Consider the following 14412-nt stretch of genomic DNA (forward strand, 5'->3'; position numbering starts at 1 on the left):
AAGAGGCAGAATAATTAAATCAGAGGTTGGTATAGGCATACTTTGCTCATTATGGCAAATATAAAACTTAGTTTCATATATCAAGATATTTCCAGGTTGTACCTGGGGACGCAGTGGTATATGATGGAGCTCAGACTTCACCACAAGAGGAACTTGAATCTTTCCATTCAGGAAAATCAAAGATGATATTAAAAGAAATTCCTGCTAATCTGCCTGGCAATAGCCATACTGGTGGCAGTCTGAGCATGGTTCTGCCCTCAGCTCCTGTCATATTCAGATCAAATGCCGAAATACCTCCCAGAAGAGAGGCACAAAGGAAGAGAGACTGTAGTTTCCCAAAGAAAATATGTTTCTGAAACCCCCATGAAAAGTTACTTCCTTCCTAAGAAGTCCCCATTCTGTTGCTCTAACACTCCTGCAACTGTACTGTTAGTCTGAGAAACTACTGATCTGCTGACGCTCCTGTCTGTTCATCCTCCATCTTTACCTCCATTTTGACCGAGCTTACATCTTACTGTCTGCTTCCTTCAAACAATTTGGGACTTTAAGCAACTTCTGTTCAGTGGAGCTGAACAGAATCATTGCCTTGCAGTATTTCTTCTGAAATGAGCAGTCTTGAAATCAGGAGACAAATTTCTGGTAGTCCTTCGGGAAGCCTTGGTTATACCCAGACACATAATTTATGTGTCTTTCGAAGGTCTTCCATGCGTATCATACATTATGCTCTGTAATCTGCAAGCATTTATTTACTCTTTTTCTTGCCATAGTTTGCTAGCTCGCCAGAATGTATTTCATTATCAATTAATAAAATAGGTTGAAGGAGAGTTACATGACGGTCACATATCAGTGATTCACAAGTCAGGAAATAATTCTGCTGTTGGAAAATCTGGTGAGTTTACACGTAAGTTGGCAGACTGCCCAGCACTGCTGCCAACAACAAGAGAAAACATAGAAGAGAAAGCCAGTTCTTTTATGGTTTTAATACAGCTAAAGCAGACGAGATTTGAGCAACACACATCAGCCGTTTGCACTTATCTGTATTTTTGTCTGAAATAAAATGGATATACTTGATCTAGCAAGAATATTACTGAATTTAGAATTATTTAATGCAGTTAGTGACAGATCACCGTTAGATCTGTGTTTAATTAAAGGAACTTTCTGCCTCTCAGCATCACTTATTTAATTATATAACAATGAAAATGTGGTAGAGTTGAGATCTTCTTTCAGGTAGAAACTGTTCAGTATCTCTTTTCTACTTGTACCGAAAACATGAGTTGTTCAGGAGAGATTTGGGTCAAGCTTTTCCAGCTCAGCCTCCCTGGCACTAGCAGGAATTATTTAGAACAAGTGATTGCTTAACAATCAATATAAAAATTGAAAGAATAGGATAAGCAAGGTGATTATGTCATCTCCATGGAGATGGAGCTTGAGTGCAATATCATGTGGAGTTGTTCCAGATGGACTCTGCTCATTTAGTTTAATACGTGGATAGCCTTGCTCTGGAATCACAATTCTGGTTTAACTCAGTTCCTCCTTAAACAGAGGAATTGGTGTACTTGAAATTCATACCTTATTGTATGAATTGATTTTTCAGTATTGGAAAAGACTTTTGAAGAATTTGCAAAAATTTACTCAACAAGACAGAATCTCACACAGGTTTTGCTTAGACTTCTTCTTAAATTTAAGTTTTGTTCAGCCAAAAAAAAGTATCCTGAATACATGGATTTCTGTTAGCATGCAAGTAAATCTCCCCGTAGGGGCGAAACAGGAATTATTAGTAGCTGTAGTGAGGATCAAGTAAAGTAGTGAGCATCTACTTTAAAATAATTATTTCAAAATGCGGAAGATGTTTATTTTTCAGTAACAAGCTCATTTGTGCTATCAGACATCCATTTAATTTACTACTGTATACTGAAAAAGGTCTTGGGTTGGCACACTTTAAAAACTTACAGTGTTCATAGTTAGTCAATCATGAGATGTAAATGGTGCATATGATTGTATCTGGGTGCTTGAAGTTCAAATTTATGATTATGGTGAAGCAGAATTGTCCCTTACCTTTCTAGATGATCCAGGTTACAACAGGATGACAGTCTGAATATGACACGTTTATGTGTGATTTGTGGCCGTTACTTTTCAGTGACGTTTTCACAGCTGAATGGCAAGTACTCTGGGGAAAGAAAAGCAGCCTTCCAAAAACTGAGTCTGACACATGTGGTTGTCCCTCATTAGCATGTGGGATACAGTTTACCAAGGCTGTTCTGACACATTGTTGTTAAGATTCACCGAGTTATACAAGGTATATGGTTTTTTCATTGAAAAATTTCGGGGTTTTTTATTCAGATTTTATTCTGTTCCGCTCCTTGCTCTTCTTTTCCGTGTTATTACTTTGGTTTATTCATCAGACCTCCTCTCAAATTGTTTCTTGTTCCTCCATTTTTCCCTGTTACACCTCAATTTTACTGTCTTTTCTAAAAAGTACTGCAACTTGTTTCAACAGTCCTTGGAGATTCTGGTGCAAAATCTGTTCGAAGTTAGGAGATGAACTCCCTGTTTTCAGTGGAATATAGAAACACATGGTAACTCCCATTATTGATGTATTTCTCTCTTCCACTTTAGGTGCGCTTAATGATCACAGATGCTGCAAGACACAAGCTACTTGTACTGACCGGACAATGCTTTGAAAACACAGGAGAACTCATTCTTCAGTCAGGGTCCTTCTCCTTCCAAAACTTCATTGAGATCTTCACAGATCAAGAGGTATGTTCAGAAAAGTGTCTTCCACACATTGTCATGTGTGATGGCAGAGGTTTCTAGAAGACTAAAAATGACCCTCTGTGTTGGTAGAGCTATCATTGGCAGCCTGATGCTAATGCTCTTTACTTTTCATTATAGGCTTTCTTTCAGAACATTTGATTAATTTACTCTAGATTTGATGTAAACTGCTTACCAAAATAATTAAATTTTAATTTGGGAAATTAAACTATAAATTCCAGAAACAGAAAATCAAGGAACCTTTGGACAGTGAAAGGAGATAGTGCTGTGTTTAAAATATCTAAGGTGCACATACACAGCAGACTGATTGACACCAGCTTCTTTCTTGGGGGCAGCTAAGTAGTAGGTGACATTAAATAAGACAGAGGCTGTCTGTAGGAATAGCTGTAGTTTTTTGCACAACCTACCTGCTTGGGTTCTTTATAGTAGTGTTAAAAATTTGGCCAGTGAAATCAGTAAATCCTGTGATTTTTACGTACCATAAAGATATGTATAAAGTATGCCAGTACTTAATGCTGTTTGTTCCATGACTTGTTTTGCTGTCTTGCTTAATGTACTGTGTCTGAAAGCTCCCACAGGGGAGGAACCCATAGTAAACAAGCTGTCACGCTGAATTTGGCTTCTGTATAAGTATATATTTAAATAAACTATATGGCTGCATCCTTAGGAATTTAGTTTCCAAAATTCAGTAGGAGCATAACAGAGGAGTGAGATTTGAAAGTTCAGTGCTGAAAAAGCTAAGTTTGCATACCTCCAGCATGACTTTATTGTATCCATTTGATCCTCTTCTCAAAGCCTCTTTGTTCAGCATATAGTTGTAGATTAGGGAAAGAGCTGGGTTCCTGCTCTCTGAAATAGGCATGATGCCTAAAACTCACTAACAGTATGCAGAGTTACTTTCTTATGAAATTGCAAATCCAAGCTCCTTGCATCTCTGATTAATTAGCAACACAAAATTATGCTATGACTACATGCAAAAACTAGGGGCAAATCCTACCAATTATCATTAAGAAGTGAAACTGTTGGCTGGAAAGTGGAGGAGTGGTGGTTGCAATGCATTTCAGCCACCAAGGGTCTGCTGCAGTAGTGTGTGCGCAGGGCATACTCCCACGGGCTATGAGTAAAGCTCTCTTGGCCGCTTCCATGGCTGGCAGCAGGCTCACCAGCCGCCTGGCATGGCTCTTTGAAAATGTTGGCTTGCAGCTTATTGCTTCTGAAGCCTTGAGCTCTCACTAATTCTACAAGGTTTCACAACAGCAAAGAAAGGTTGCATTTACCATACTGCGGTCTGTGTATGCAACATTTTTTAAAGGGCCTCATTGCCAGGAAAATTTTAGGTGGTCTACAAATTGGGAAAAAGGTTAGAAAAAAGGGCTAGATATAAGTGATTAGTGGTTTCCTCTGTGTTATCAAATAGCATAAGCAGTTGAACTGTAGATATCCTTGGTGTCACCATTTGAAATGCAAACCCACTGAGGTCATATCCGGGGCATTCCAGAACTTGCTGTTCCTAACTGATATGATCTATGTCTGGAATAATTTTTCTCCAACTTTTCATTGTCCTGTGCTGTCTGTGGCTTAACACTGCACTATGTGTGCCAACTTCTAGGAGCAAAGAGAATTAGAATTTAGGAGTATGACGCATAAATCCAAACATGATATAATATGAACTGGAGAGGATCAACCCAAACCTTGGCCCAGTATATTCATTAGCCTAGTGTATTATCATGTTTTTTTATCTAGCCAGAAAATTTGCCCTACGTGAGAAACAGTCTGTACTCAAGTTTTCTCCATATGTGTGCAGCAGACTCAGATTCATCCAGAGGAAGTGATCATTTACTACTTTTGTCTCTCCCTGATAATCAGAGACATAGCGTAAGGAGTATTCTTGAGATTCCAGATCTATTTCAGACCTCTGGTCTGTGCTGCCCCTCTTCTCTTATTTCTGCAACTAACAATAGAAGTGGTTCTTCCATTTTCCTTATCTTTCATCCTTTTCAGCATTGTCTCTTCCTATTTTGCTTTGCTTTGGTTTTTTCCATTGCTCCTTTTCAGACAAAGATACGTCTGACATATTGGTGAGATTTTTTTATACTCCTGTCAAATGGTTTGGATACTAAGTAAGGCTGACAAAGGAAGATGATAGAAAATCTGCTTTACTTAGGTATTGGTTGGATTGTTTTTCTTTGGATAACAGTCACTGCATCTTTTTTGAGTTTTATTTTTTTTAATGATGAAAATAAATTCTGTAGCACAAAGAGAGACATGTACGCTTGGAGGCCTGAAGAGATCTAATGCAATCAAATATAATTAATTTTTTATATATTCATTTCTTCTGCTGATTCATCTTGTGGTCCAGGAATTTCAAATTATTCAGCTGTAGCATAATCTATATCATCTTTATGAAATGTGTTCTTATAGCTTGCTTCTCTGCAGAGAAGGTTGTGGTATTTTGCACGATGAAGTGCTTATTATGTCTGAATTACTTCTTTAAAGAAGAAGTTTACATAATTTTGGTGGTCTCTTTGTTAAGAGCAAATAGAACAGAAATGGGCAACATTTACCCTAATGGTCAGGTTTTGTTTTTTTTTAAAAAAAGACAAAAGAAAGTTGGAACTGGGAGAAAGTGTGAAGTATGTCATGCATTTTCCTGTTTGTTTGTCTACTAATCTGGGACTATCAAATACTGGTTTTTCGTTCAGACTGGAGCAGAAACAGCTCTTCATACTATGGCATGGAATTTCTTATTTTCTGTGCCTTTATTTCAGCAGCTTACTTTGGTACTATTATGTTATCAAATACTGTCAAAATTAATGGAGTTATTCTAGGATTCAATTTTGTGGTCCATGAGTTTAAAATCAAAATAATGACAGGAGCATTTTTAACCCTAACACTTTTTTTCTGGCTCTTTCTTTGGCCCTGTGCCTCATGGTCTCTGAAATACAAAACTTGTAACTGTTTGCATTTCTGAAGCATAACTCATTTCTCAGTGTTCATGAAAACTCTCCCACATTCAGTTGTGCTAATCTGGGAGTGGTGCTGGCTTTTCAGGAGCCAGCCTGCAGCAAAAAACTGCAGTAACAATGGTGTAGTGGAATATATCCAATGAGAGTAAGGGTGAGGAAGGCAGCTGCCCCTGGGAGGACACTGGCTTCCTCCACTTACTCTCTGCCTGATAAAAGGATGTGTTTTGTCCCTTATGGATTTGCTTGGCTCTTCTAGATGGACTGAGGCAGTAGGGAGACTCATGAGCCAATGGTAGAGATAGTGGCAGCTTGGTCAGCATTAGCCTTAGAGTCCTCATAGCCTTTCAATATAAAAGCTTGTACCATCCTTCTGTAAAGGGTCAATGAGGGAAGGGGGAACTTGGGGTACTGTTGTCTTTTGGGCAATGGGGACCAGGAATAAGGTTCTTCTTTGTATTTATAAAAATACGATAGTATACTAACTGTGGTAACAGCTTCCTTTAGCTTCTGGAATGATTACACACCAGTGCAGAAGCAATGAAAAAGGTTTTACCTATCTAATCAGGAAATATTACGTTCTAACTTTAATTATCTTTTAAAAAATTAATTTACGTGCATCTTCTTGTGTTTTTATTTTATAACCGTAGATTGGTGAATTACTGAGCACCACACACCCAGCCAACAAAGCCAGCCTAACTCTTTTCTGCCCTGAGGAAGGGGACTGGAAAAATTCCAACCTTGACAGACACAACCTTCAAGACTTTATTAACATTAAACTCAACTCATCTTCCATATTGCCCGAAATGGAAGGACTCTCTGAATTCACAGAGTATCTCTCAGAATCAGTAGAAGTGCCATCACCTTTTGACATTTTGGAACCTCCAACCTCAGGAGGCTTCTTGAAACTCTCCAAACCCTGCTGTTACATTTTCCCAGGAGGAAGAGGGGACTCTGCATTGTTTGCAGTGAATGGATTCAACATGCTTATCAATGGAGGTTCTGAAAGAAAATCATGCTTTTGGAAACTTATCCGGCACTTGGACAGGGTAGATTCCATTCTGCTCACTCACATCGGAGATGACAACCTGCCAGGAATCAATAGCATGCTTCAGCGAAAGATAGCTGAACTAGAAGAGGAACAGTCCCAAGGGTCTACTACCAACAGTGACTGGATGAAAAATCTGATCTCACCTGATTTAGGAGTTGTATTCCTTAATGTACCTGAGAACCTGAAGAACCTGGATCCTAACTTTAGAGTAAAAAGGAGTGTAGAAGAAGCTTGTTTTACTCTCCAGTATTTAAATAAATTGTCTATGAAACCAGAACCTCTTCTCAGAAATATGGGAAATACCATCGACCCCATCATTTTATTCCAGAAAATGGGAGTCGGCAAACTTGAGATGTATGTCCTTAATCCTGTCAAAAATAGCAAAGAGATGCAGTATTTTATGCAGCAGTGGAGTGGCAGTAACAAAGATAGAGCTGAATTCCTGCTACCAAATGGCCAAGAACTAGACATTCCATTATCCTACTTCACCTCTGTCTCTTCCTTGATTGTGTGGCATCCAGCTAATCCTGCAGAAAAAATCATCCGAGTTCTGTTTCCTGGAAACAGCACCCAATGTAACATTCTAGAAGGACTAGAAAAACTCAAACACTTGGACTTCCTTAAACAACCAACAGTTACACAAAAAGACCTGACTGGAAACATTGCTAGCGGGGCTGTGAAACAAGGAAAGTTGAAACAACGAACAGACAGCAAGGAGAGTCTCAAGCCTGCTGCGAAGACACCACCAAGCAAGCCTGTCAGAAAAGAGTCTAAAGAAGAAGCGCCAGAGCCTGCGAAGCCTAGTCCAGCACCAGAAAAGCCTCAGAAGTTGGAAAGCAAGGAAAAAGTTTCAGTTAAAAAAGAGAAACCAGCAAAACTGGAGACCAAACCTATAGTGGCAGAAAAAGACATAACAAGTAAAGAAGAACAATTAATAAAATCTGAAACTCCTGAAAAACAAACTACAGATGTAAAACCAAAAGTGTCGAAGGAGAAGCCAATTAAAAAGGAAGTCAAAGCAAAACCTGAAGAAAAGAAAGAGGAAAAAGAAAAACCAAAGAAAGAGGTTTCTAAAAAAGAGGAGAAAACACCTATCAAAAAAGAGGAAAAACCCAAAAAAGAAGAGATCAAGAAAGAAGTTAAAAAAGAGGTGAAAAAAGAAGAGAAGAAGGAAACTAAGAAGGAAGTAAAGAAAGAAGCCCCACCAAAGGAAGCTAAAAAAGACGCTAAAAAAGAAGATAAGAAGGAAATTAAGAAGGAAGAAAAAGAAACCAAAAAGGACATCAAAAAGGTTCCTAAAGAAACAAAGAAGACAGCCACTCCTTCAACTGAAGCCAAAAAGCCAGCAGCAAAGCCTAAACCGCAAAAGAAGGAGGAACCTGCTAAAAAAGAAGCAGCACCTGCTGGAAAGCCAAAGGAAAAAGGAAAAGTTAAGACTGTGAAGAAGGAGATCAAAGTCAGTGGAGCACAGGCTGCCCTTGCAGCAGTTGGAGTCGCTGCCACAACTGTAGCAGCTGTAGCAACTGCAGAAATTGCAGCCAGTGGAAAGGAACTTGAAGCAGAGAGATCCCTTATGTCTTCACCAGAGGATTTAACAAAGGATTTTGAGGAATTAAAAGCTGAAGAAGTAGAAACAAAAAAAGAAATAAAACCTCAAGTTGCACTTATAAAGGATGAACTGAAACTCACTGACACAGTACAAAAAGAGGGCTTGGAGGTACAAAAAGAAAAATTAGATCATGAAGGACCTGCCGAGTCCTCTGATGAAGGCATAACTACCACAGAGGCTGAGGGTGAGCTTGAACACACACCTGAAGAACTGGAACCTGTGGAAAAGCACAGGGTCGATGACAATGAAAAGTTTGAGGATGAGGGAACTGGCTTGGAAGAATCATCTGAAGCAGATTATGAGGAAAAGGCAGAGACAGAAGAAGCTGAAGAACGAGGTGAAAATGAAGAAGGAAAGACACCACTGGACACCACAAGACCATGTATGGAGGAGCCAAGAAAAATTGAAGGACTAATGGCTGAGGCAGATGCTAACATTAAAGATGAAAAGTATATCGAAAAGGCATATTATGAGGCATCAGATGAACGTGCTGAGGAAGACCGAGAAGAAGCAATAGAAAAGGCAGAAACTGAAGAGACTGAAGAAGATGAGGAAGACAAAGCAGAAGACACCAGAGATGAAGAAGAAACTGAAAAAATAGAAGCTGAAGAAGATTATGTGATGGCTGTGGTAGACAAAGCTGCAGAAGCTGGTGAAGTTGAAGATAAATATGGCCTACTCATAATTACACCGACAAAACACTCAGAGCCTCAGTCTCCAGCAGTTGAACCAGCCTCTTCCATCCATGATGAGACATTACCTGGTGGTTCAGAAAGCGAAGCTACTGTTTCTGATGAAGAAAATAGAGAAGATCAACCTGAGGAATTCACTGCTACTTCAGGTTACACACAGTCTACCATCGAAATATCCAGTGAGCCAACTCCAATGGATGAAATGTCAACACCCCGAGATGTCATGAGTGATGAAACTAACAATGAGGAAAGTGAGTCACCCTCTCAGGAGTATGTGAATATTACCAAGTATGAGACATCACTGTACTCTCAAGAGTTTGGCAGACCTAAACTTTCTCCACTTCCAGATGCTAATAATGGTTTATCTGAAGGATCCAAAACAGAAGCCACAGAAGGTAAAGACTATAATGCCTCGGCTTCCACCATCTCTCCACCTTCTTCATTAGAGGAGGACAAATTCTGTAAATCTATATTCCAAGATGTATACCGTCAAAAAGAAAGTGAAATCCAAGGCACTACCAAACTAGAAATCAAAGAACCCTATCAGGAAGATGTTGGTGGAAAACGTAGTCCAGTCAAGAGTCCAGTTGACAGTTTGTCCCCTCCATCACCCATTGCCAAAACACCACTGAGTGAACGTAGTGTGAACTTTTCACTCACTCCTAATGAGATCAAGGTCTCATCTGAGACTGTCCCCACTGCTACATTGCCTGATGCACATCAAGAAGTTGTTGAAGAACACTGTGCAAGCCCTGAAGAGAAAACATTAGAAGTAGCATCTCCCTCACAGTCTGCTGCTGGTAGTGCTGGCCACACACCTTATTATCAGTCTCCCACCGACGAGAAGTCCAGTCAGCTTCCCTCTGAAACCAGTGAAAAGTCAACAGAAGCTCCTGTCTGCTTTGAATTCAGTGAAGTCAAAGATGAGTCTGCAAAACTCAGAATAAGCCCTATGGATGAGCCTGTACCAGATTCGGAATCTCCCATTGAAAAGGTCCTCTCCCCTCTGCGGAGTCCACCACTGATAGGTTCAGAGACCAGTTATGATACATTTTTGAGTGCTGATTTGAAGTCTCCCACCAGAGGTTGTGGAAGTCTTTCTGAGGGGAAACCTGAAAAAGAAAAATCACCAGTTCAGATGAGCCCAGGTTCTGAAGCCAGCTCCGTGGGCCTTTTCCAAGAAAAACAAGATGAAAAAAGCATGGAGTTTATGGTAATTAAGGAAGGATTCAGCCTAGAAAGGAAAATGGAGGATACAGAACCCAGCAGCTCCCAGTCTTCACTGGTCCTGGATGAGCGCAAGTTGGCAGGTGATCTCTCACCTACTCAAATAGATATGAGTCAGTTCAGTTCTTTAAAAGAAGATACCAAAATGTCAATTTCTGAAGGCACTGTTTCTGACAAGTCTGCGACTCCTGTTGATGAGGTTGTAGCAGAAGACACCTATTCCCACATAGAAGGAGTAGCTTCTGTCTCTACAGCATCTGTTGCTACTAGTTCATTTCCAGAACCAACTACAGATGATGTATCTCCTTCTCTGCATGCTGAGGTTGGATCTCCGCACTCTACTGAAGTTGATGATTCCCTTTCAGTGTCAGTTGTACAAACACCAACAACTTTTCAGGAAACAGAAATGTCTCCATCCAAGGAAGAGTGCCCAAGGCCCATGTCAATTTCTCCACCAGACTTCTCACCTAAAACCGCAAAATCAAGAACACCAGTGTATGATCACAGATCTCCTGAGCAGTCAACTATGTCAGTAGAATTTGGTCAGGAGTCCCCTGAGCAGTCTTTAGCAATGGACTTTAGTAGGCAGTCTCCAGAATATCCTACTGTAGGCACTGGTGTACACCATATATCTGAAAATGGACCAACAGAGGTAGATTATAGCCCTTCAGATATACAGGAGCCTACTTTTGCACAGAAGATTTCTCCTGTGGAGCAGTCATCTTACTCTCAGGAGAAAGATATTTCAGAAATTATTTCAGTTTCTCAAATTGAAGCTTCATCCTCAACTTCATCAGCTCATACACCTTCCCAGGTAACTTCACCACTGCCAGAGGAAACTTTTTCAGGTGCTGTTCCACCCAGAGATATGTCACTGCATTCTTCTTTTACCTCAGAAAAGGTGCAGAGCCTAGGAGAAAAGCTGTCACCAAAGTCTGACTTATCTCCATTAACTCCAAGGGAATCTTCTCCTCTGTACTCTCCTACTTTTCCAGATTCACCTTCTGCAATTACAGAAGCTGCATCAGCCAGTCATGCACCTTTGTTGTCACTGCAGGTGTCTCCTGTCAAAGCATTTGGTTACCAGGAACCCCTAACAAAGCACAGCCCAGAACCTTTACTCAGCCCAGAAAAAGAAGATTCAGAGGAAAGCAGGTCACCAGAAGAACTTAGTTATTCTTATGAGGCCACAGAGAAAACTACTAGGTCACCAGGGGATATTAGCTACTCCTATGAGGCAGCTGGAAAATCTACTAGATCACTTCAGGCCACAGATTATTCCTGCGAGACAACTGGGAAAACTACTGAGTCACCTGAGGCCACAGATTATTCCTACGAGATAATTGCAAAAAATATCAGGTCATCCGAGGCCACAGATTATTCTTATGAGGCGACTGGGAAAACCACCAGGTCACCTGGAGCCACAGATTATTCCTATGAGACAACTGGGAAAACCACCAGGTCACCTGGGGCCACAGATTATTCCTACGAGACAACAGGGAAAACCACTAGGTCACCTGGGGACACAGATTATTCCTATGAGACAATTGGGAAAATCAGCATATCACCTGAGGCCACAGATTATTCCTACGAGAGAACTGGGAAAGCTACCAGATCACCCGATCGTCTGGATTACTCCTATGAGACAACAGGGAAAACAGTAACTAAGCCACCAGAAGCCATTAGCTACTGCTATGAGGCAATGGGAAGAACCACCAGGTCACCAGAGGCAACGGCTTACGCCTATGAGACAACTGGGAAAGCCTCCAGTTCACCTGAAGCAGCTGATTACTTGTTTGAGACAACTGGGAGAGCCACCCGGTCACCTGAAGCTACTAGCTATTCCTATGAAGCAAGCACACATTTCACTCCTGGAAAATCTTTAGCAGAATCCCGTCAAGATGTTGACCTATGTCTTGTGTCCTCTTGTGAATACAAACATCCCAAAACTGAACTTTCACCCTCATTTATCAACCCAAACCCCCTTGAATGGTTTGCAAGTGAAGAACAGTCTCAAGATCAAGAGAAGCCATTAACTCAGTCCGGGGGAGCTCAGCCACCTTCTGGGGGGAAGCAGCAAGGGCGGCAGTGTGATGAAACCCCTCCCACATCAGTGAGCGAGTCTGTCCCATCACAGACAGATTCAGATGTTCCCCCTGAGACTGAGGAATGTCCTTCCATTACTGCAGATGCTAACATTGACTCGGAAGATGAGTCAGAAACCATTCCGACCGACAAGACAATTACATACAAACACATTGACCCGCCACCTGTCCCAATGCAGGATCGCAGCCCTTCCCCTAGGCACCCTGATGTTTCCATGGTTGATCCAGAGACCCTGCCTGTTGAGCAGAATTTAGGTAAACCTTTGAAGAAGGATCTCAAAGAAAAAACAAAGACAAAAAAGCAGGGTACTAAGACCAAGTCGTCTTCTCCTGTTAAAAAAAGTGATGGTAAATCAAAACAAATGGCTTCACCAAAGCCAGCTATAAAAGATTCTTTAGACAAAATTTCCAAAACAGCTTCTCCAAAAAAGAAGGAGTCTGTGGAGAAGGCAACCAAAAACATCTCTAACCCTGAAGTAAAGTCTAGAGTGGAAGAGAAAGATAAAGACACCAAGAATGCAGCAAATACATCAGTATCCAAGTCGGCAAAGACTGCAACCACAGGTAAAAACAGATAGCAGTTTCCTAGTGTTAAGATTTTCTTAGCTGTTGCAGTGAATTTAGTTTGTCTTTATATCAGTTGATAATGTGGTTTGTACGAAATCCCCAAAGAAAGTCCAGGTGTAAAGGCCACACTTAAATGCATGAAATTCACTAATTTAACTGTTGTAGTTTAAGAAACTTCATGTGTAGTTTGCTCAGATAGTACATAAAATATAAAGAACTTAGTACTAGCTGTCTAAACTGATAACCAACTAATAGAAGTAGAAGTACCACTTTTGTAGGTGAAGTCAGTATCAAAATGAGCAACTTTATTCGTTTGAAGAAACAAGCAGGCACAATTCTCTTAACATGAATTGATGCAATTTAATATTGTGGAGTGGCAAAGCTATGTTGGTCATTGGATGCTCTTATTACTTTACTGGATTAATTTTAAAAGTAGTGTTTAAAAAATTATAAGACTAGTAAGAGCACTTCCAGTGAACTAAGCATGTACATCACATAATTCAGTTAAGGTCTTGCATTGTCAGTGATGACTACACATACAGAATGTTAATGTCATTTTGAATGACTGTTGTGTTTTCTAAGTAGCAGTAAAATGTGAATGAGATTACTGAAGGAGGCATTTGCTAATTGTTTTTTTCCGGCAGGTCTTTTTAGAGAGTGTTTGGAAGATACTTTGATTTTGCTGTTGTCAGGGCTGATGTTTTCTTGAAAGCTTTTTTACAAGGAGCAGGTCTAGGATTCAGAACAAACAAACCAGCATTCAATTTATTCAACTGTCCTTAACTTCCCCATTTGAGCAAGTGGTCCAGTGTTCCATTCTTACACCATCATTTGCATGTCTCTGTTGGTAGCTGTGTTTCAAAGCAGCAATATAGTTCTCCATGCTGTGCCCTTTAACTTTACATGAGATTCTTCTTCCTTTAAGTGTAGTTGCCAGGTATATGCTAGACTAGAAGACAAGGCTCTATTTGATAATGATATTTAAGTGTAAAATGTAACATCTAATATTTTATCCAATGTTGCTATCCACAATTCAGAAAGACACATCACAGATTTTTAAAGATAAAAGATGATAAAAGATTTTGTAACATAAGTAATAGCAAAAACTCTCTAATTTAGGAAATTTTGTCATATCATGATGTTTATTTGGCATATTGCCCTACAATGAACAGCAGAACATGCTAGACAACTGTAATGGACTTTACCGGCTTTATAGTGTGTGACCCTAAATAGAGTGTATTGCTCAGGTAACTGTTTACCAAGCTTCATCCTCTGTAGCAACATGAAAAGTTAATAGAACATAGATGGTGGTCATCTGGATAAATTACTGGTTAAATCCTGATTTTCAGTTCACATCATGATCCATTTCATAGCAAAAGCTGCTTGTTTTGGGGACTAGTATTTTTAATGTGTTTAAACTTTGAAC

General features: G+C 40.1%; 1 protein-coding gene across 1 annotated transcript in view; it reads left to right on the top strand.

Moving 5' to 3' along the window:
- Positions 1-14412, top strand: part of MAP1B (microtubule associated protein 1B) — a 68807-nt gene that overhangs the window by 47994 nt on the left and 6401 nt on the right. Inside the window, exons 4-5 of the mRNA XM_030512804.1 lie at positions 2617-2757; positions 6386-12983. Of these exons, the coding sequence (XP_030368664.1) occupies positions 2617-2757; positions 6386-12983 (6739 nt within the window). The remainder of the gene's footprint in view (positions 1-2616; positions 2758-6385; positions 12984-14412) is intronic.

The sequence above is a fragment of the Strigops habroptila genome, chromosome Z, assembly GCF_004027225.2.
Source record: "Strigops habroptila isolate Jane chromosome Z, bStrHab1.2.pri, whole genome shotgun sequence".
In the NCBI taxonomy this organism is placed as follows: Eukaryota; Metazoa; Chordata; class Aves; order Psittaciformes; family Psittacidae; genus Strigops; species Strigops habroptila.